The 25,086-nt window shown below is 38.9% G+C and overlaps 1 protein-coding gene across 5 annotated transcripts in view; it reads right to left on the reverse strand.

Moving 5' to 3' along the window:
- Nucleotides 1–25,086, reverse strand: part of LMO3 (LIM domain only 3) — a 68,209-nt gene that overhangs the window by 39,941 nt on the left and 3,182 nt on the right. For 2 of the 5 annotated variants that reach the window (XM_004713775.2, XM_045288444.1), the window contains 2 exons: nucleotides 24,550–24,616; nucleotides 19,174–19,387 (listed from right to left, as the gene is read on the reverse strand). In XM_004713775.2, coding sequence (XP_004713832.1) covers nucleotides 19,174–19,379 — 206 coding nt within the window. In that variant the 5' untranslated portion in view covers nucleotides 19,380–19,387; nucleotides 24,550–24,616. Of the gene's footprint in view, nucleotides 1–19,173; nucleotides 19,388–23,336; nucleotides 23,479–24,549; nucleotides 24,617–25,086 lie in introns of those variants that run through there. The other 3 variants (XM_045288446.1, XM_045288445.1, XM_004713774.2) reach the window with 2 other exon arrangements.

Here is a 25,086-nt window from a genome sequence, read left to right on the forward strand (position 1 = left end):
GAATAGGATCAGAACTATATAGGGTCATGGCATCGAACACAGTAGAAAGACTGAAACCTGATGGAGTGAGCAATAATGATAAAAGCGGTAGTAGAGAAGATGACCCTTGAGAAATGCCCATTGACTTTCCCAATTAGTTATCAGGGAAAGAAATTTCAGTAAAGTAGTAGATCGGAAAGCCAGAGTGGTAAAAGGCAAATGTGGTTGAAAGTATGGCTGGCAAGGATAAAACATTTTAAAATTTAGAAAATAAAGGAAGTGGCTCATACTAATATCCATTTGTTTGGCCCCCAGAAAGGGAAAGTCTTGGAGACATGCACATGTTGGGAGTCAAGGGCCTGTAGGGAAAAAAAGATAGTTAAGAAGACAGGGGTACCTACTAAAATGAAGACCCAACGGATCTTGGAGTATGGAGACAGGGAATAGGCATGATTTTTAAGAAACAAGGACATACTATTTAGAAAGAGAGGATAAAAGAAAGGAAGATAAAAGAAAACTTGAAAAATAAATAGTAACGATGAACTGTTTTCCATCACACCTGGTGGCTAAAAGGGGCCTTTCCTGATCATGAGGGAACAGGAAACCACTCCCAAGGAGAGCCCTTGAGAGCAAGAATGAATGGCCCCCTTGAGCAGTGAAGGCATAAGATGCAGACCGTGAGCATTGCCTGTGTCCGGCAATGCTCAGCCACGCTTTTCGGATGAAAGAAGAAGCCATGGAATGGCAGCTTGCCCGAGCCGAGGGTTGGTGAGCACTCAGTTAGAAGGCCCGGCATTGGGGAGACGTGAGGAGTGAGCTCATATGACCCATGGTGGGGTTTATATTGAACAGGGGAGAGCCGAAGTCTGAGCTATTTGAACACATGAAGAGAGAAAGACACAATGGGCGAGCTCAATGCTGGAAATCAAAGTGCAGTTGTATGGCAAGGTTTGGGGAGAGGAGGACGGAGACTAGAGGAAAGCCCTGAGATGGGCCAAGGTCCTATACTGACAAGGCCCAGGAGATCATCATTACAGTAGAACAGGCTTCAGTGGGTTTAAGGAGGTTCGATAATTCAGGGTTAGATGTCAGAGGAGTGAGTTGTAAGTCGCTCTAACCTCTCCTAGAATGATGAGAAAAATGATAGTGGCAAGAAAGTATACCATCTGGTATAACTAGAATATATGACTTGTGATGGACAATGATTTTTTTTTTTTAGTGAGTTAAGATGCCTGTGTGTATCCAAGAATGTCAATTTTTCCTCTTAATTGTGGGGAACATGAAATAAAAAGAACAAATAGTTACCTGGTCTCTTTTGATACTTTAGGGACACTTAGGTTAAAGGTAAAGCACAATTTCATGCAGGTCTCATAGAAAGCAATGAATAAAACTCAATGAAAACAATGTTTTCATGATGAAACATTCTATTCAAAGTCTGCAGACACAGGAAAAATGACCAACAATGGCATGAGGTTTTCATAGGACTCAGTAAGAGGCAAATACGACTAAACTAATACTCAGTAAGAGTCAGTAAGAGGCAAAGAGTTATTTCTCACAACGGATTGCCCTCTGGAGGACAGGCAGTTCCTGGGTTACAAACATCTGAGTTATGGACAACATCCTACTTGACCTTTGATACAGGATTTCAAACTGATTCTGCCATGGCTGATGAAGCAAGACAGGAACAGGCCAGGCTTTTTGATAATTTAGGTTATTAGTCATGGTAACCAGAATGGGAAAGACTATGAGCCAAAACCTTGGAATGGGAGACCCAGAAAAAAGTGTAATGAGCCCTTTTAGGATCCTAATTCATGAGACTGGATTATTGGCAGGAGCTGGGAAGAGCCACACACATTCGAAGTAGGAAGGGGGTGGAGGGTTAGCCACCATCTTTGAGTGGGGTGCCACCATCTTTGAGAGAGGTGTTGCCATCTTTGCAGCCTTGAATGTTGTGTCAATTTGCCCTCACTTTGAAAGGAGTGAACCTTACTACTCATAATCAAACCCTCCTCACCGTCACCTTCACTGGCTGCCTACGCAGTTTTTAAAGTAACTGACAAGGCTTTAAGCCGTTTCTTACACTAAAACCCAAAGCCTGGTTTACTATATCACTTCTTCACCTGCCTGGATCCTTGGAGTCATTTGACTCCTGTCTAAGCTCTTGATTAATTAAATAAATAATGATAAATAACTCAGCCAATTTGAGTTATACCAAAGTATCACTGTTTATATTACAGTAGATAGGTTTTATGCTAAATAAATCACACGACAATGAAGATGCAAATGGAAGAGCACAGAAGTAGTCCTGTGTCAAGTCCTTATCGTAGAATGAGCGCAAATGGTGTTTGAAAAGATTACTTCATTCCGCTGGTGGACTAACACGTCCAGCCTAGAGCATTACTTCGGTCATGTTCTCATTTTTTCTTACATTTCAGCCCCTCAGCTCTGTGACTACCTTCCATGCCCCAGACCTTGGGCTCCCACTCTGTCTGTTTCTCCACTCACACTCTGTTCATTCCCAGTGCTTAAATGATAACATTCAAATGTGTTTAATCCTCAGATGTACTAAAAGCTGCTAATATATTAAAAGGAAAATGTAAATAAAAGAAAACAAAAGTCTGAGAATATGTTAACACGACCTATTTCTGAACAGTGAAAAGTGAAAAAAGTAAATGAGCTTCCTAGCAGTCAGGTAAAAGAAGGAAATGTCAGCAGATATATGAATCATAAAGCTCAACCTAATCTCACTTAACCCCTTCGAGGAATCCAAGACCTTTTTCTAAACGAAGCGGTAGGGGAAACTGCATCAGTGAAATTCTCACTCACTGCCACCGAGTCCGTGCCAACTACATCAGTCGGGGTTGACTAGAGAGTTTTATATACAAGAGTAGTTGAATATGGAGAAAACATTCCAGCCCAGTCTGGACCAAGTCCTTAAGTCTGATATTAGCCCATATGCCCAATATCAATGTATAAAGTCCTCTTCACAGTCACGGAACACATGCAATCACGCCGAATGAATGCAGGAAGATCATGGGCCATGGGTGGGAAGTCTTGTGGTTCCAGTATTGTTAGCGTCTCCACGTGGCTTCTCTGGCACCAGAGGTCTGGCTCCATCAGCCTCTCTCCATGTGTCTTCTCCACAGGGATGTCTTGCAGGGAGTGAGCATGTGTCCTGCTTCCAGATTGACAGGCTAGACTCTACCCCTTCACTCTTATTCCTCTCAAATTGACAAATGCTTATATAACTACCAAACCAATTTACAGAGACCCTACAAAAAAGTGCAGACCTGCCTCTGTGAGTTTCTGAGACTAACTCTGCAGGAGTAGAAATCTCATCTTTCTCTGCAGCTGGTGGTTTTGAACTGCAGGCCTTGCAGTTAGCAACCCAACACATTGCCACTAAGCCACGAGTTCCTTCAGTGACATAAAAGGATCCAATAAACAATCGCCACAAGATTATTCCTAAAATACTGACTTTCCACCAGCTGTTTCTTACATATTCCTCAATATAAGCCTATGGTAAAACCCTGATATACAAATTCTGTAAAAAAAATTGAGGGAACAAATTAAGAGGAGTCGTGTGCAAGTATGCTGCTCTCTGGATTGATCCAAAGGATTAACTTAAAGTCCAAAGGACATGAAGAGAAATTGGTTTAATATCCACTCCTTTAGTTAATTCAATATACATACTTAAATATTTTTAAAGGATTTTTACAAATAATTTTTTAACTGGAAAGCTACATTTGTAGTTGTAATTTCTGGCAAGAAGACTGAGTGCAAAGATTCCATGACATGATTAACAGTTGGAATAAAAGCAATATACGGAATTTAAGAAAGCTAATTAAAACATGCAGTACTTGAATGGAGAGCCACTTAGTGGATGAAACTGAGGATCACGTTTTTTCTGAGCATGCATGCCTGGGTCAGCTGCAACACACCGCGGATTGTCAGGGACCCTACACAATGTGTCCGGACACATTTCACAATAAGAAGTACTTCCCATGTCTATAGAAAAATATGCTGTATAACCGTGTCAGATTCAGGCCAACTGAATTCCGGAGGACATCTGTAAAGTCACTGCATTTCATCTCTGGGTGTCTGTTCTTGGCAGGACCAATTTCCTCCCAAGACTTATTCTTGGACTATAAAACTCTACCATCAGAGTCGAGAATTCTGGAAACACATCTGAATCCTCACAGCAATGGACAATGTATTTTCTACTTCCTGGTGGTCTAGTTAAAGTGCTTGAGGTTCATATTACTTTATTACTTTTTATATTACCTTTGTAACCTTTTTTCCAAAGGAACATGCAATCCCTACCCATTAACGCTCAAACATTATTAGATGACAGATTTGTTTTTCAAAATGGTAACATGAGATATTATATCTCATCTAAATTCATGGATTTTTCTTTCCCTAATAGAGCCATGGGATGGTTTAAACACACCTGGGTTATCACCATGCAGTAGTGGTTTATTCATTAGAACACTGTGTACTCTTCTGAAAATCAAACCTATCTCATCATCGCTCCTATGTGGTAATTTTCCTTTTTAAAAGGTCGTCTGAGCTATTTCATACATTTAACTACCAAACTATGCTCATAAGAGTAGCTGGACAATAGCATACATTTTATATTATTGTAACCATGGGTGCTGCTGACCTGCCAGCTTCACAGATATTTCTCAGCTGCACACACACAACTGAAAGGACCAAAGTGATCCAAATTAACCAGTTCTGACTCCACATTTTAAGAGAGCCAGTGGGTGTGCCTAGGATCCAATTGCCAATAATTTGTTATGCACGGTCGTGGTACAGCTTTCTAAATGGTAAGTAACTGTTTAAAAATTCTGAAGCATTCTTAAACTGTTTCACTTAAACATTTCTGCAATAAAATCTTAGTGAACTGTGGCTTTCATTAATTTTCTACAGACTAGAGAGCAAGAAATTCAAGTTCAGGGTTTTTTTTCCCCTTCCTTTTTTTTTTCCTTTTAACTTTGACTACTACTATCAAATAAACTGTGTCTTTCTTTTAAATAAACCCCTGGCCTTGAGTTTTGGCCCCTTAATAGTAGCCTACATGGTTGACTACCCTTGGTGTTAAATTTTCTTAAATTGTATTTCTGTCAGTGTATCATTTTTTTTTTAGCAATGGACCCTATAATAGCAAGCCCTGGTCTGTCAGGAGTGCATTTTAGCAGCACGACACAAGTATTTTTCACTACAGGAGACAAACAATGAGATGTATTACATGCGGTAAACACTGCCTTTGGTACATAGGGCTCTCCTAGCATTTATCTGTCCAAAACCTCACTGTGGCCTGAAAGAGGGAGGGGCCCTGGGGAGGGAGAGAAACTCTGCCTCTTATTAATGTTGCCAGTGGCTACAGGACAGCCATGGAAAGAGTCCATAAGCATGGGCACATTTCTCAGGAAAGGAAACCTTGATTGCATACTAGCTGAACAGAGCAAGGCATATCAGCTCATGCTTAGCAAGTCCTTTCCTTTCCAACAACCACCCTATCTTTCTCTTGTAACTCCTTTCTCGAGTTTTCATAGTCTCCTTAGTTTAGTCCCCAACATACCATGACTGAAAAACTTCTAATAGAGCTCAGAAAGCTACAAATCAATAATATTCCTTCCCAAGTGGGAGTGTAAAATTATGAACATTTCTATTTATTTTTTCTTTTATCCTGTCAACATTGTCTGGATAATTTTAAAATGTACAGTGGGCTTGATATTTCTAAATGTGAGGGGGTTTCCCAAAAGGTCATGAAAAACTAGAATCAAAAGATAATGGGACTTTTCCATGGAATTTTTGAAGGCCCCTCACAGACATAAATTGAGAGTGCACATACTAACTTTCTTTAGAAAGCAAGATACATAATCAAAATGTTCAAGGAACATGGTGACAAATAATACCAGTAAAATAATATTGGCATTCAATTGTCCAAGGTACCAGCTAAAAAGAAAAATCAAGAATATAAAAGAAACTTAACCATCCACCTCACTTCCATCAAGTCTATGGCCACTGACAGCGACCCTCACAGGAGACGGGTGGAACTGCCCTGGTAAGTTTCTGAGACATTACTTCTACAGAGTAGAAAGCCTCCTCACATGTCTCCTGTGGGGAGTTCAAGGTGCTGACCTTGCAGCCCAATTCCTAACCACTATGCTACCAGGGCTCCCAAAAGAAACCTAAAGCAACCTAAACTTTTATCCATAATTCTACCCTATGGGATGTTACATTGAATCGCGCACATGACCATAGACTTTTCACCTACGAAAATGGGGAGAACATGCTCATATATTTGAAAACTACCATTTCAGTTACAGAAGGAATCACATTTTCTGTTATCCACCCATCCCCCACCCCCAATTTCAAATTCACCTTAATTTATAGAAAGCATTCTGTATTTATAGAAATCTTCAGGATCCGCAGTGGTTCGTGGTTCGGCTGCTAACCACATAGTCGGCATTTCAAAATCACCAGTCACTCTGAGAAAGAGAGATGAGACGCTCTCCTCCCGTAGTTACAGTCTCGAGAAGCACCGTGGAGGTTTGGCCCTACTCTAATAAGGTCCCTCTGAGTGGAAAACAGCTTGATGGCCGTAAGTTTGCTTAATTTTTGGTTTAATCTATAATCCTCCTTTAACAACCCATTCCCTTTTCCAATGATTTCCACTGTTAGATCTTTTATTTTTTTCAACTTTATGACCTCAGGTACATCTTTAGATATTTCTCCCTCTGTCTTCTGGATAGATGAAAAGGTAGTAGCCTATCGTATTCCTGATTATCCATCATCCTTGAAACTCATCACACTCTATTTCTTTATTCTTCTCCCCATGTGTCATTTCTCTACTATCTTCTCTTCCGAACACAGTGCCCTTCTTCCTTCACAAAGACAGCAGCCACACTGGATTGTCAGCCAGCCTACTCACTTCTCTGCCCACTTGGTGTTTTCTGGACACTTTTTAACAATCCTATGACTCAGCTGATTATTCCTATGTAAAGATAACTAAACAAAGGCTTCAAGTGCTTCAGTAACTTGCCCAAGAACATTCCGATAGAATGCACCACAAAGAAACAGACTTCAAATTTGGGCTCTTCACTCTAATGCTACACCACTTGTCCAGTGTTTAGGGAACTGAGAAGAAATATCATGACATTTTCTTTTTATAAGTGATAGTCACAGAAGATAAAATCCAGCAGCAGAAGGTGCCCCAATAGGAATCCATGGCTCCTTTACCCATAATGACAGGGGAGAGGGGAACAAACATTCAGATCAAATACGAAGAGACACAAAGTTGACATGATCCAACACAAACTACAGGTTAAACTTCATGCAGTATATGGTGTAGGAGGACGTGAGTTTTTATTCATGGTGATGGAAGTTTTGGGAACAATTATTGATGTTGTTCATATCGCATGATTAAATTAATTGCTATGATTAAATTGGACATGTAAGGAACAATGAAGTGACAAATGTGTTTCAATAGCAAGAAAATAGATCTGGGATCCAGGTATAACTTTAGAATCTTAGTCAAGCACTGACTTGTGGAGAAAAGGAAAGGCTAGTTACTACTCAGCAGAGACATTCCTAAAAGAAAACAGAAAGATTTTTTTTTTAAGACTCAAAATCTCTTTAAAATGTGTAACATTTACTCAGGTGACTACAGACAACCACAGACATCCACAGTTAATGGAGAAGACAAAACATTAAGCATGTTTAGTCAAATCTGTGATTTTTATCCAAAGCTGGTCGTTTATTTTAATAGCAACCACTGATAAGATTAGCTAAGCATTAGGCACACTGTTCAAGATCAATCAAGGTTCCCTAAAAAAATAAATCAAGATTGATCCACTTGAGAAGGCGAGAATCACAAATTGATTAGGACGCTAGGCCTTTAAGGCCACGAGGACAAGAAGGCAGCTACAACCAAGTCCCATCTATCAAGAAGGATAGAAGGACTACAAGAACTAGGAACGGAAAGAATGCATTCAGGAGCTCCAGGGACAATAGAGGAAGTAAGACTTGTAAAGTCCTTAGGCATCACGTTCTCTTAGGTTTCTGAAAAGTACGTCTCACATTGCTATGTGAATGAAGCATTATGAAAGGCTTCAGAAAGTTTATAGGAAAGCGGAATTAACAATTAATGGATTTTTTCCCCTTGTGAACTCTTGAAGTCTCTTGAACCATTTTGAAAGCTATCTATTTATACAATGCCTCCCTATAAGAAGGCCCATTAGCACTTTCTCAGCAAGTACCCATATGATATTCATTTTTGACATATCAATGATATTTTGATTTGTATTTAAAATTAAAATTTAAGCTTTAAATTTAAATGCCACTCTCATAAATAGGAATGCATAAGATTGCTTTAGTTTTGAAGATGAATGCTTCGCTCTTCTTGATTTGAAACTAATATAACTGAGCTGGAGCTAGGAGTGAGAAATATGTACACATGATCAGAATACTTTTGAGACACTGGTTCATCCCTTCTCATTAACAATGTGTTTTTAAAAATTGTTTTAAATAAGCATATCCTAAATATATTTTCTATAACGCTAGGCTTGGATACGTTTTGAAGATTTAAGTATTCAGGTCATGTTTACTTTAAAGAATGAGGAAATTTTTTTCAAATTGTCCCTCAGAATTTAAAGATTCTATCTCAAGAGTAGAAAATGGACAGTGTTTCAAAATCCATAGCTTGGTTATTTCCATTATTTAAAAATTTTTAAATACCACTTGAACTTGGAAAAAGGCAGAGTCTAATGACATTTTTGGCAAAAATTTTACCATCACATATATAGAGTTACAGTCTCAGAAACCCACAGAGGCAGTTCTACCTTGTCCTATGGGGTCACTATGAGTTAGCATCTACGCATAGCTGTGAGTTTGAGTTTTGGAGTTAGAATATACAATGTAGACGGTCTGAGTGTTCTTCGATATAGGTGTCCCCTAGCATTTCACAGTGAAGTAAATAAGTAATAAACAGACCATTAATCTTATTAGTATTTTTATGTAGACGGCTCATCTTAAAACAAACATTTAACCATACTATCATTCATAGGTTAGCAATAGACCATCAACTGACCAGATAATAAGCTCTCTTTTGAGATAGTTAACATTCCACAACTATTACTTAGTCACACAGGTTCTAATGAGCCCCAATAAAAATAGATTTTTAAAAATTTACCACTCAATAGTAACTAGAAAGTAATCCCACTCAATTAAGAAGATGAGTCCTATAATTCAAACTGGGGTTCATTCAGTGACAGCCTAATGGATAAGCTTTACCTTAGTTCTCGATTGGAAGTATTATCATTGCTCTATAGGACATTTAGAAATATGTAGGGGCAATTTTTGGTTGTCATAGTGACACCAAACAGCCAACTTGTGATCAGTGGTAGCCTTTAACTTTTCAGTTCTCACGCATCCTTAATGTACCACAAATACATTAGTCAAGCTACACCTCAAACCTTTGTACTGACTCTTCATGTGCCTGGAATGTCCCTCCCACCGGTGCTTCTGGTTGGCTCTCTTACTTTCTTCAGTTCTTTGTTCAAGTCCCCATGTCAATGAGGCAGTGCCTACCTACCATATTTAATATTTAAATCCCCCCCCCTTCTCTCTCTCTCTCTCTCTCTCTCTCACACACACACACACACACACACACACACACACATTCTGTAAACCTCTGGTGCAATTTTATTTTTTCCCCAAAGTGCTTATGACTTTCAAATGCATTACTCATATTTTTGTTGTTACTTGTTTCCACCAACCAGAATATGAGCTCTATATGGAAGGAAATATTTTCATATTTTGTTTAATGGTGTATCCCAGGGCTTTGTGCAGTACCTACACCACATACCATACTAATATTTGGTGAGAAAATGGGCACCAGGGATGCCACGCAGAGGCCTGTGTCTGTTGGCAGCCTCCCAATGTCTGGGATAAGTGATAGGACAGTACAGATATAACCTGAACGTTACCAAGGTCACTACTTACTCCACCTCCAAAACATAATTAACAAGCGCCGCCCTCACTGTTGTGAAAGGACTGCTTTTTATTACTTATAATGTCACTTCTTCAAAAAACACTCTTGTATCTAACATACCCCTTTACTTTCTCTATATTGGCTCCATGAGATATAACTATGTGGAACTGAAAGTTATTTAACAGTCAATATGAATATCAGTTATAGAGAATGTGAAGAGTAACTTGTCTATAAATTCTTTCTATTTCCAAGATTTAATGCCTTATTTCTTACATAGTAAAGTATCAATAACTGTATATTTTCTATTTATATATCACCTAAAATCAATCGGAAATATAATAGTCTACCTTCATTATTTGTAGGAATGAACTATCCACACTGAGATAGTTGTGCATAGAATGACTAAACAATTTCATTGTGAAACTGTTAAAAGAGATAGGAAAGAATGAAATTGCAAATAAAAAAACCCTAATACTACCTGCATAGCAATGACTTGCTATAGAAAGAAGGGATTCTTGTAACTCCAAGCCTTTCTATTTTTTTTGTCTCTAGTAAAGGACCACAGATAATTCTAGTTCATAGGTTTTAAGGTGATTCACTCACTTATCTTTCTCTGTATTTCCAACGCACACATTATGCCTTAGTGGATATTGACACGCAATCTGGCAGGCAGGATTTAAAATTACATTCATAATAAAGTTCATTTTCTCACCTGTAAAACCTACAAATCGAAACACCGAAGCGAATACTCGTATTTAGTGTTCGAAGCTACGATTGCTTTAACCCCTTCCGCTCTCTAACTTCACGGGGCGGAGACTCGGCTTTCCACTCTCACAGTGGGTTCCAATCTGCACGCCACAGGGGCAGGTCCCCCCCGTCCTGCAGGGTCGCTGTGAGTCGGCGTCCACTTGATGGCAGTGGCTTTGCTTTGGGAGTTTCTCTACCTGTCCCCCAGGAAAAGGAGGAAGTCCTCATCGTTCATCAGATCTAATCTCTGTCCGTAGCCGAGGGTCAGGATACGTTTTTCACAGAGCAGTTGAGAAACGCAAAACAAGCATCATGCACTTGAAAGTGTAACAATCTTGACCCTTTTCTCTATTGGTTAAAGGTAAACAGTTTATAAAAGGCCATTATTTCACATTTTTCAAAATCTTTTAAAAACAAGAGCCTAAATAGATTTCAAAAGTTCAGGTAAGTTTTCATTGTTAGTGTAGCAAACCTGGCTCTGTTCTCAATGTTCCAGAAAGCAAAAGTGCAACTACACTGAACTCCTTGACACAGAGTAAATTCTGATTCTCCCGGACCCCCCAGGACAGGGTGGAACTAGTCCTGTCAGTTTCTGAGGCTGTAACCCTTTACGGGAGTAGAGAATCATTTTTTCTCTCTTTCGAAAAATAAACTAGCAATGTCTAAAATTTAACTTTGCCCTTGAGTATGCCACAGTACAAATAACATGGAAATGTGTTTTTTTCTCGGTCGTACTTAAATTTATTAATAGATTTTAGCATTAGCACAGTTTATGAAGTCCTATGCCCCACTACTAAGTCCTTGTCATATTAGATATTTATGTTCATAAACTGATTTTCTGTTTTTATTAGTAGGACAGGCTTATGTGGACAATGCTTTACTGCATTAGTAATAATAATTTTACTTAAATATGACTTCGGCATACTCCTCTGCATATAATCTTGAATTCCTAAGAGTCTTTTATGTTCCCCATAGCCCAGTTGGAGAGTTTTTATATTAAATTGAATCATAACAACTCATGCTGGTTAGAGTCTCACTTAATACACACAGCTTAATGTTAATTTTCCAACTTCAAATCAGGGATCTGTCTATTCCAGGATGATTACTTATCTCGAGTGTGATTTTATTTTAAACTAGCAAAGCCCACTGCTAGAGATTTTTGTATCGGCACAAACTAACCTTATGGAGCATAAGAATTCAGCACCAGCTTTAGAAGCTTTACATAACTGTAGAACTATTTTTGAGGGGAAAAAGGTTTATGAAGAAGTTTTGATGACAGAGTAGAAACTGAAAAAGGCACATGTGATTTAACAAGATTGATATTGGCATTATGTGTTTGATGAATATAATAAAAGAATATGCTAGATCTAATCTATTTAGAGACAAGTTCTCAATGAAAACTGATAATGAAGGGGGAAAGAAACTTTGATCGGCCAGAATTGCTTTAAGGTAAAAATGGAAATCTAAATACCACATTTCTTGCATCTCAATGTAAACTCCAACTTCAAAATAAATCTCTTAAAAACCACCTTGAAGAGGGAAATGTATGGTTAACCATCAAAGCAAGTATGTTACTGTAGTAGAAACAGAAATAGAACAGACTGTCACATTCTGTCTGTGCTGAGAAACACAGAATTTGGAAGATGAAAATCACAAGGCAATAAATTTTGGCAGTCTGTAGTTTTATAAAAATGTTCTTTACTCTTGGATTACATAATAATGAATGGATAAAAGTAAATGGATAAAAATAAATCAGTGCCATACTTTGCTTTACTAAGGAATTAACAGGCATCAAGTATTTGAATTTTACAAGGATCAAATACTACCGAAAAGGGCTCTGGCCAAAGTCAATGCTGACAAAAGGTAATGTTTAGTCTAACGCTCTACAGATTCCAAATCTGTGTGTGTTACTTTTATACACATAGCCACACACCGTCATAATGCTTCACAATGGAAACCGCTATGTACCAGTAGGGGTATTGAGTGATAGCACCCTAGATAAAAACTGTGTAGAAACAGAAGAAAGAGGAAATGTCATTCTTTAAAATTTGGCTAATGTAAGTTCTGTCGTATAAAAATATCTAGCAATTGCTGTTCCTGTTTTTTACATTTCTTGCTTTCAAGATCTAGTCCTGTACTTAGGGGTCATATATGTTAATATTTTTACAAAAAGGGTTAAAGTTACAGCATATCGTTTTAAACAATAGAAGACACTCTCATATAAAATGGCTTCAAAACAAATATCAAATTAAGATTTTCATGCCTCACAGTAGAAAAGGAAATAAGTTGGTGCAATCCTTCTTTTAGGCCATATAATTTTCTGTGAGGCAGAAAAATGAACTACTTATTTCTAAAATGTATATATCCATCAAAACCATTTACAAAATGACTATTTTCAGCATAATTCTTAAAATGAGATTCCTTAATAAGTTATGTTTATGCAGTCAAAACACAGCATTAAAATTTATTATTAGTGACTTAATGGAAGCTAATGGTGAGTTTATAAATGAAGTGCTGGCTTACTTTGATATATTCTAAGAGCAACCAAAAATAGAGATTCTTTCCCAGAGTTCTATGTATTTATAAAGTGCTAAATAAGCAATTTTCGCAATTCTCAAATGTAGTTCTTCTAGATGCATTTAATCCTAAATATACTTATAGAAACAGAATATTTTTTTGCTAAGTCAGGTATGTCTAACTTATCCATCTTATATGTTAAAACTATCCTGACTGAGGTATTCCATGTTTTATAAAGAAAGATAAAAAACTATAAATCCAGAAGCAGCATAAAGTAGTTCTTATTTTTAATAATTTTTTGGAGGTGGCTTCCTGAAGATGCTCTAAATCTATAAAATAAAACAGCCTGTAAACTAAAGTAATTAACGATATTAAATATGCATTCACTGACAACGGATTCATCACAGAATTAACAATAGAAAGATACATTAGAGACAGTTAGATTAGCCAGAGGGAATTCTGTTCATGTGATACACTTGATACACCAAGTATTTGTAACAGAAAGTGCTGCCGATGGCTCGTGTGAGAGAGAACCCAGCAAAATTGCCAGAGTGAGAAGCAGTCTCTCAATCTGCCAGAAGAGAAAACATAATACTCACTGTTTAAGTCAGCCTGTGAATTGTATGTCGTCTAAAATATCTAAAATATATTCCAATAAAGTTTTTATGATGAAAAGAAAATTACATTTACCACTGCTCCTTTTTCTAAAGTTTTATGTAAGATAGTACAACTTGCAAGGATTATAACAATGTTTTTTAATACACCATGGTCTCTAATACAACTGAAAGCCAAAACATTTCATAATACTCTTACACTTAGATATCGACAGGTGACAAGGTTGTGACTATCACGAAGTTCTAAACAAGCTCCAGTGAAGTGCACAGAGGAATCATTTAAACCGTGAAAGAGTTCCAGGCGAACCCGTGTTTTCAAAATTCAAAACACTAAAAGTTAGGGTTTTTTTCCAAATAGAAAAAATATATTGCTTTTCACAGAAAATATTTCCAAAGTCCAATATTTAAAAGATGACCATGAAGGGAAAAAGAAAAAAACCCTTTATTTAAGACTTTAAAAGAATCTCTGTCTTGTTTCGACAAACTAATGCTAACAGCATACTCATATTTACTTTTAAGGCTAAAATTATGTGCCAATATAAATTTGACCTTATGTAAAATTTCAGAAGCACCAGTATGATCATCTCAAAATTAAGTTATAACTAGATTTATGCTGAATGTAGCTTTTCATTTTAATTTTCTATTTTAAAGTTATGTTAAAGCATAAAAAGTTATAGTCAGAATTGCAGCTTCAAATCATTTGAGTTAATCGGCCACTGCAGTAGAGCATGAAGCATCACACTCTTTCTGAGTAGGTTTATTTTAAACAAGCCACCCTCAGATATAAAAACAGCAGATTGCATGAAGTTTCATGTCAGACACTTTTAGCTTTTCTTATAGGAAGAACTATAAGCAGCTCTCATAGCACATTTCGGAGCAAACAGCTTTGAATAAACTCTGGCAAGCTACCATTCACAGAAATGTAAGATAGAGCTGACATCAACTGAAATAAAATAAGTATAGAACACGCAAGGAGTTATAGGCTTCATCAAAACAAAAATGGCCCAGGGAAAACCATCAACGCGAAGGTCTGACCATCTTTATTGCCTTGCAAGGAAAAAGAGTAAAATATTTTGATCACTCTCCTACTTCTGACCATGCCACGTTTGCCACAAAATCTTAATCCTAAAAGTGATTATACAATGACTGCTGTTTACACTTTGTCCAAATGGAAATAAAGATGACGGTTCATAAGTAACTAAAACCAATCAGACAACAACAGCAACACCCACTTTCATGAGTCAATTTTGATGCCTAGTGACCCTACTGGACAGAGTAGAACTGCATCATAGGCTTTCCAAAGCACGTCTGAGGCTTCAATACTTAAAAATGTCACATAGTACGTATGCTTCAGACAGTTTTAACTGACTTCTCTAGGTCTTAGCATTTAAGTACATATTGAGTGCAGACTGAGGGCATAGTTTCAATGAGTGTGGTTGGAATCTTTATAGAAACAGACTGTCACCTCTTCTTCCCGGTGGATTCAAACTGCTGACCTTGTGGCCAGCAGCCCACCACGTAACCTCTCTGCTACAAGGGCGCCTCATCAGTAGCTAGAATCCCTTAAACATCACTCCTAAAACCTGGCTATTTTAATACAATAATTAATTGACAATAGAATTCCTTAAACATCACTCCTAAAACCTGGCTATTTTAATACAATAATTAACTGACAATTTAATACAATAATTAATGGGCAGTTCCTTCATTTTTTAAGTACTAGTTTGAGATACAAATATACTTACATATCTAATATTCCATAAGCTCATTCTTTAATAACGAAACATTACAAAGTTCTATGGTATATGAAGGGGCTTCGAAAGTTTGTGAGAAAAATCAATTATCTTTCATTTCATCTTTCCATGAACTTTGTGACGTCACTTGTAGGTGTCAGACATGGTTTTAACTCGACATTGCTCGATCTTTGTCTATGAATATAGATTGCCAGGTATATTTTTAGATCTAAGTTCAAAAACTTTTCAATAGAAGATTTTTTTTTATAAGTCGGATACTCATCTTACTTTAACTCATGTGTTTTTAAAAGAGGGAAGCAATCCTATAGTCTGTCTTATATGATATGTGCATTGTATAACATATGTCTACATTAACATATATACGTGTGTGCACACAAAGCTCTGAAAAGCAGAGACTGTTAACTCTTAAAAGTGAGAACATAGAACGTAGACTATCATTTCCTTTTCTTAAATATAACAATTTGAACCACCATGGAGAAATGAGTGATTCTGAAAGAAAATCTTACAGCAATAATCTTATGATCTAGTTCTTATAGTTTTACTTCCCTTCATATGTCAAGTCCTTTCTCAAAGAACTTGTAAAAACATGTTACTATCCCACAAAATGCAAATTAAAATAGGGATCTTCATTACTCATTGTCCATCGTGAGAAGAGTTTCTTTCCCCACCTCCCTTTTCAGAAATAAATAAATTATGAAATTGAATACATTTGGCAAAAAAGGTTTCACTTTTTTATATATTGAAATAAAATGCCTGATAATAAACATAAGGTAAGCTACTCTACAATCTTCCATATTCTGAGTTTCATGTGTAATGACTTTTACAAATCTCTTATGATTTGCCTGGTGCAGTGAAGAAATGAAATGATTTCCAAAGACTAGAAACAAAACAAAACCAAACAACATTCTAATAGAACTGAAATGATTAAGAAATGACCATGCAAACTACAGAAGAAATATGCTGAACTAGGATAACAATTATTTTCAAAGGTCTAGAAAACAACCACAAAAATTTCTACTTCACTGCTCAGATGTTAGATTTTATGTAATCAAATGATTACATGTAACAAATTTATAAATCAGGAATCGCTTTTTTACCCTCAATTTCCTACGGTGTCTAACATGACAACTCTCAGTAGGCAAAAATAAATATTTTCAAATTACTATGTACCTTTAGAGAAATTAATTTGCATACACAATTTGTTTAATTGTGTTTGTCTTTTCAGCAAACAGATCAGATTATTTTAATACGTCAATCAAAGACAGAGGCCACTGATGTACACATATCATTGAGACACACGCTTTTCACATAACAGTAAAGACCATAATCTATAAAACACATTCACCTTCTTTCTTCTGCAATGTTTATGTGTGGCGAATTAGTAATTGGCAAAGAAGGCATGTTATATACCACAGACTTTCAGTTTAAATAAGGGATGAAGCTTGCTGTTAACAATTTAGTTTGAAATGTTAACAATCCTTGAGCTGTTGACATAACAACTAGCCATTAATGCAGTAATGACCAATTTAAGAGAAAATTGTATTCTGATAAATGAATATATTGGTAATCAGGACCAGGTTTTATGTTTGAGAGAGCATGATTATATACTTTCAAATAAAGTAAACATTTGAGTTGATCAAAAAAGCAACATGTAAACCCTTTTAGAAAGTTTTCTGATACAAAAACTATTTTGATAAATGCTATTATCAAATACCTACTTAACATCATAGTTTTGCTATCATAAGGAAGAATAAAGCAAATCAACATTAGAATAAAGAAAGTCTAATACTGCTTTCTCAGGCTTGCTACTATACTGAAAATGGTAAAACAGTTTTACTTACAATAAAGTTATTTCCTTGTCAATTTTTTAATTTAAAATTCCAAATCTTAGAAGAGGTTGTCTTTAACATTCTATTTGATTAGAATTGCTCCCAAATCAATGCACCTGAGATACTAAAATTGTGAACAAATGTAAAAGTTAAAAAGGAATCAAAAAGTGGTGATTATTGCTCAATATAGATAAAACAAAATTAGGTAAGCAATATTAATTCACTCAAAGCAAATACAAAGAGTGTATGTAGAATGAGGTGCTAACTGAGCAGAGGAGACAGTTTTTATTGCAAAGAGAATAGTTCATAAAGTGGGAAGTTTTAAAAATAACCCATCCAGTTTGTTTCTGATGAGCTGTGCCACTACAATGAGGGAAATCTTGCCTGTAGAATCACTCGCCATTGTCAACTCTGCACATGTATTGTGTGCACCTGGTGCACAGAGAAGTAGTAACAAGTGGTCATAATTAAGAGACTGCTGGATGAGGGGAATAGAGTACTATCCCATTCACCTTCAAAACTGCTATTAATCACAGGATAGCATTTATCCATAGACATTGAATCTGAGAGTAAATACCTGATATACATACTGGAAAGCAGCATCAAATTCCCTTGGAAGCCCTCCCAAAAAGACCAAGATGGTTAAGGAGGTCATGAATAAACTTTGTGTCATGGGAGAAACATTAAACACACACACACACACACACACACAAAACTTCATGTCAAAGTAGGAAAAAATATTAATTGTATCCAATATGAAATGCCAAATGATGTTGTGCACCATCTCTCTTATTTGATAGAGCCTGCTTTAAGAGTGACGCAAGTTGCAGCTAAATCAAAGTTCAAAGTTCTGTGCAAAGCAAAATGATTTTTCCTAAATAGAAGTGTGTGTGCCAAGTACGAAATGCTGGCTAACAGGAGCAGGCTTGAGTTTAGTCCTCTGGCCCTTTAGGATACAGCACTGCTTCATAACGGAGAACACCTGCCTTGTCCCGACCCTGCCCAGCCATTCACACACTGGAAAGGGGCTATCTGTCCCCGGTGATGATGGCGACCTTTACTTGGTTATTTTCCATAAAGCTACTGGCAACTGTTCAGAGTTCAGTGATGTCTTTATGGTGGCCACTTGAAAGGTCATGAGAGAGAGAGATGCAGGCGCCAGTGGAGACATTTTCCCAAGCTCCCACAAATAAACTAAACCAGTTACAGATTGAAAACCAAACTTTCTCAGACAAATCTCAATCAGAAACTCTAGCTGACTAACTTGAGAGGACTAAACACAGGTCTAACTAAGAGGCACGCTGTTTGAACTACTGCATCTGGTATCCTTGTCAGCGGCAACTTCTGTAAAACAGAGCCCAACTGTGTTCCCATGAGCCGAGCCACGGCGCCATGTCTTTGCATGATGTTCTGCCCACCTTGCCCAGTACGTCCTAAAAAAGCCAAACAAAACGAAAAACCAAACACATTGATTTCTATCAAGTACGTCCTTGACCTTAAGGGTAAGTTTCGATATAGGCAGCGGGATAACCCAGGAGCACCCTGGCATGCCACATTGAACCCCTTCAGATAGTAATGTAAGTCACATACTCTGGGCAGCATTTCGAAGGCTGACACATCAACACCCACTAGGAATATAGGCTGCCGGTAAAGAAATAAAACAAACAAACACACTTACAAAAGTATTTTTAAAGGAATCCAGTCATCAAGTGGTGTGGAAGGGTAATTCCTACCTCAGATAGTCTCTGCGACAGAGGATGAGATTCGCTTTCGTGTACAGCGTGGATCCCACCTCTCCCAAGCGACAGTCACAGCAGGCACACTTCAGACAGTCTTCATGCCAGTATTTGTCCAGTGCCTTTAGAAGATACCGGTCCTTGATCTTTCGGTTGCAGCCAGCACAACCTTTCGGCTTGGTGTCTGGCTGGACTGAGAGCATTTGTATACCTAAAAGAAGACAAAAGCAGAGTTGGGATGATAAGACAGAACAGGGAGAAAGAAAGATGTCAAATGGTTTCCAACACGTTGAATATTTAATACTGCCATTTCTAAGACTTAGGGTTTTTCTTTTTTGCGGCCCTACTGAACACACCCTAAATTTGGGAAACAAAGAGTCTCAAACTTTAGAAAGTCCTTAGTAAATCATTTACAAAAGCCACCAAGATAAGCTTGTTAAAATAATAAACTCACATGGTACCCAGTAAGATAGCATTATATGCACAGTTAAATGGTTTAAATAATTGTATACTGTTATATAAGTGGCTGATGTATAAAATGTATAATTGTAGCCAATTGTATAAATGGCTGACGATTAAAAAGACACTGTCTACAGGAGTCAAATATGAATTCTCTTAACTGGTTAAACTACTTCACTTAATACACGTTGGATGGTAGAAGGAAAGTGTACCCCAGATGGGACTACATTTGTCTTGCAATGTTTTATAGCTAAGAATGCAGTACTAAAAACCTCACCAATCTCATTTGTTTGTAGTCACTTAAGTCCTCAATAATTCGACATATTCATTACATTAAAATTAAAAATGTATTTATACCTATAAGTACCAGTTAGTGACCAGATTAGTTGTATATTAGCTAATTGTATGTGCTTTTATATAAAACTAAGGCATATGATTATATAATTATAACCATAAATACACATTTATTTTTATAAAGGGAAGAAGGAAGAGGGAAAAATCCAAATATATAAATATAAAATTGTCAAGCATATTTAGATAAATCTATCATATACAGGTATATGTTAAATACACACTATCCTAGGCATAATGGCATTTACATATTTTTTTAGGGTACATCTCCATCACAAATAAGGAGTCTAGGTAGCTTCTACTGGTCTTACAGCTTGATGGAAATATTTTCAATGAAAAGGCATTCAATTTGAGCTTCTTACTTCCTAAGTGTCAAATATTCAGACCTGAAAAATGTTGGCTGAAATCTTAGAATGACTTCACATTTATCAAAGAATTCATTCTATGCATTATAAAATACCCAAATCATCATCTATTCCAAGCACTCTCATTCTACAAATTATGATACAGAGGCTCAAGAGGGATTAAGGGACCGAAGGATGAGGCTTGGGCCTCCTTTCCATCCAGAGAGCCCTCTGCTATACTGCTCATCCTCCCCTAGGCATAAAGTTTTCCACATGCATGTAGAAGGAGACCGAAGACCAAGTGTGCATGTACTTGAGACCGTTTCAAGGCAGGAAAGGCCGAGCTACATTTGACTGCGATCGCTGGGCCTCTCCTGCCTCCATAATATCTAACCCTTCTTCAGTGTCCACTGCTGCCTTATGATGAATGCTTCGCCCCCATTACCTTCAACAACCTTTAAAAGGAAACAACATACAGATAAGAAATATTAATGTATCCCCCCACGGCTGGACAACTTTTCTGGATCCAAAAAAATATATTGCACATAATATTGTCATGATGTTGAACATTCGTTAGAGAAAAACTTGTACGATACAGGGCTGGGGTAGGAAAGGCAGGCTAGAAAGCGGGATGGCTGTTCTTTCTGTGTGACAGTCATCGCCACCGTCACTGGAGCTGCTGACTAGCAGCAGGATTTGTACAGAAGAGCAGGTGGTATTCCTAAAACATGCTCTCTGTCGCTTTTCTTTGCAGGAGCTCAGGGTATAGTATAGATTAATCATAACCCTTGGTGGCTCTGTTCAATCTCCCCCTCTAGAACTTCTAACAAATGAACTTCCTTTGATCAGAACTAGTTATCCACTCCTAGCAAGGTTCCACAAGGAATGAATCCCATTAATTACAGGGCAGAACATACCCAAGTGTTTCTTAACCACATACCTGTGGGGAGGAGGAACATTTTGATTTACTAAATGACATTCTGGATGGTGTTAACATCAACATCCAGGGATATATTAAGAATGGTCATTTGATTTCTCTGATCTATAAAGACTTTAAAGAATCCCATAGCTCATAGATGAGAAAGCAAAACAAAACAAAACAAAAACCCTTCTTCACAGAAATTAAGCTACAAGTTGTGTTACTACATCGCAGCACAGAAGGCCAAGATCTTGCTACCAGGACAGCGGGTAGCAACATTTGGCACAAGGAACACTACCCTGTTTGTCTTCACAAAAATTTTTGTGTGTTGACATTTTAATTGAACACTCAGAGGCCAATTAATATTTGAAACACTTACACTCACTTTTGCCCTGGGCAGAGAAGGAGTTTGATATTTTACTTTCGATCCCTGTAACTTATTTTAAAGAACATCATATTTGTCTCAACAATGGAATCTTTTTGATGATAATTCAAGTTAACAGTTGTAGAAAGGAAGCTATTTTGTAGCCAGCCAGCACCTGAACGCATGCCTAAAGGCACCAGGTGCCATCAGTGGCCTCCTCCTGCCATCCAGAAGGACACATCTAGGTAGAGCTGCATGTTCGTAAGCTGGGAAACATTTCACAAGTTGCTCGTAGCACATCAGGACTCATAACTAGTTTTAGATTGGCATGTAAATTGTTCTGAGGGAAATTCTTATTGCCTCTGAGACCCTGCCATTCTGAGTTATTTGACAGTTTAAGGGAAATCATAATTAAAAAAAGACATAAATAATAGCCTGTGCAGTGTGGTGTGCAGAAATAAGTAGAACCATTTCATTTAAACTCTGGTGAGCTTTTAATTGCCTGGATTGCATTGTGAGGCGGCCTAACGGTTGATTGCCTCCATTATGTTCCCTTGTTCTGTGCCATTCATCCGCACAGTCTCAGCTTCAGTAGTTAGCACCACGAAGTAACCACAACTCCACAGCACACAGGGCTTTAAAATAATAATAATAATAATAATAAAAGATTCACAGCACTTAGAAACAGTCTTTTATATTTTGGGGGGCTAACTACACACAATGAATGGAAAACATTTTGCCCCTCCTCTGCCCGCTTGGAAGATGCACAGAGAACAATTTGGGAGGAGGAGAGGAAGCGGGAATCCATAAAAGGGGGTTGGCAGAGATGAGGTGCCTCAGGAAGATGCTAAAATGGGAATGCAGGTCTTGCAGCTGGGAGCAGTGACATAGATTAAAAGAATTTGGCCAACAGGCCCATTCGGTTGCCAAGAGGTACCAAACAAAAGATTTTCTCTCCTCTACCCATCCTCATCCTCTCCCCAACCCCCAACCCTATTGGAAAACTGGATTGGGCCTAAAAGCTTGTTTCTCTCCGTTCACTGGCCCAGAGCATCCCTACAGGCTGCAGCCCCCTAAGGGACAACAATGCAAATAGATGTCCCCAGATCTCAGGCACTGGAGCTGCTTAACTCTGTTCTGCCCCTTCAACTCCCAACCCCCCTCCCCATACTGCTTCCATCCTCAGGCCACCCCAGCCCCCAACCAAACCCTTTTTTTTTTTTTTTGAGCAATGGAGCTGGGAACCAATTTGATTCCCTTTTTCTCCAATGCAGCTGCAAGGCTCAGAGATACTGACATTTTTCCACTCTTATCAGTTTAATTACAGTTACCATGGCAGCAAAGTGCTAGTGCTTGGCAAAGGCCAACAAGAGATTTGCAAGACTGAGTTCAATTTTGATGCAGCTCACATGCAAAATAAAAAAAAAAAAATAAGAAACATACATACACTCTAACAAAGAATCCCTTGCGGAGTTTATGCTCCAGCCTTTTGTAATGGTGTCTTTGCAGCCACACAGGGATGATTTGCAAAGAATGTAGCAGTTTTTGTTGCACCTAGCAAGATTAATTGGTTTAAGCAGCAGTCTTTCAAAGCCGTTACAACAATAATATTTCGGATCTTAAAGAAAAAAAACACAAAAGCGGCGGAAGAGCAGGAAGGCTTTTGAGCTCCTAAGAGTGCCGAGCGCCGGCAAAGTGCATCTATGATAGATTGTAACCTTACCAAAACTTTTCTCCTTTTTCTGCATGAGTTGACTTAGACGTGCCTGAGTTGCAGCGGCTTCTCATTGAGCACCAAGCCCAACGGTGGAAGTGGAAAGGGGTCTCCGATATATCTCAAGTGTGGACCTGCTGCGCAGAGCGCCTACACCGCCTAGGACCTACTATTGTGTAGCCACTTTGGGAGCGGGTCGGAGTGGCGGCAGGGGTGGGGGCAGGGATGGGGATGGTCGGACCAGACGCGGTGCACACGCGGAGCCCCTCGCAGTGTGGCAGTGTGCAAAATGATGGCGAATGACAAAGCCACATGCTTCCTTAACTCTGCCCATAATCCTAAAATCCCAGCGGCCCCTTTTAGCTTCGTGGTAACAAATGGATTTGATTAAACTGTCACATGCAGCGTTAGCATAGCATATCATGTTCAATATGAAAAAGATCATAAATCTGACTTGTATTTCATAACAGCAATCTGGGTAGCCCCCGTTAAAATGTGCTGCATCAGTTCGAATCAGCCTATTAGGATAAATGCACCTCGTTCCGCTGAGCCCCTCTCCTCCGGCCACTAAGTCCCCAACCCCTGAACACAGCCACTTTTGCATCTTCTAGAAACATTTTGTTATTCGGACTGCCTGCGGGTGGGGATGGCCGAGGGGTGGGGGTGGGGTGGGGGTGAAGCGGAAGTGTCAACAAGAACAAAAAGATTGTGATTTAAACTCTTTCGGGGGCGTCCACGAAGCCCAGCAAGTAAGGTGGGGGGAAGGTCCGGAAACCCACTGAGGACCGAATTCGCTTCCTAAAGGTCCGCGAGTGACCATTTCCCCATCCCGAACTCTTCTGGCCCCCGCTCTCCCCGGGAGCCAGGGGTGTGCAAATGCTGCAGTTCGCCGTGAACTTTGACTATTATCCACTCGAGTCGTACTTGAGACGTTCCGCGCCGCAGCCGCTCGCCCTCCTCCCATCAATATCTTCCGCCTGCATCTATTTCATGTCTCATCATAAAAATAATGAAGCCTCACATGATTTCAACAAAAGCGTCTCAGTAGAGTGAAAGTTGCAGTGCGGAGCCGGGCTGCGGCTCCAGTTTATGCCTCATTAGGAGCGGCTGGGGGAGAGCGAGGGAAGGGGGGACAGACCCACATCCGCACACGCACGCGCGCACCCGCCGACACACACCCCACAAATACGCCGACGCGTGTGTTCCCAGTGGCTGCACTTACCTTCTCAATTAAGCGACACAGGGGGAGGCCGTTCAGGACGCACAGTGGCTGCTTTGTAGCGCTTCTCCTTGGGAAAGGTCAAAAAGAAGCATTGTTTGAAAAAAAAAAAGGGGGGGGGGGGTCGCTATTTTTTTTTTTAAGTTTAAAATAATGAGGTCCTCAAGGATCCGCCAAGGAATGGTGTTGACCGCATCGGAGCCACAGGTGTCCTCCTTTTAGGTAACGGCAGTCGGAGGCCGGCTCGGCGTCCTGGCTCCGGACAACTTACCCCAGCAGCGCGCCGGGAGCCGAGCTGAAGGAAGCCCGGCTCTCAGCTGCAGAACGCAGTCGCTTCCCAGCCAGACATCAGCCAGCCAGAGAAAAGGTCACTCCGTTATTAGGGAGCCGGCGGAGCCCAGGCAGCGCTTGTCAAGACCACAGAGCAGCAGCTCCCTTCCGATTTAAGACTATTTACCTCTTATCCCCACCCCTCCCCTCTTCTCTTCTCTCCCTTTCTCTCCCTCCCTCGCTCGCTGGCTCCCTCGCTCGCCGTCTCGC

Source organism: Echinops telfairi, unplaced genomic scaffold (assembly GCF_000313985.2).
Source record: "Echinops telfairi isolate 266 unplaced genomic scaffold, ASM31398v2 ScPeMD7_21;HRSCAF=78, whole genome shotgun sequence".
Taxonomy (NCBI): Eukaryota; Metazoa; Chordata; class Mammalia; order Afrosoricida; family Tenrecidae; genus Echinops; species Echinops telfairi.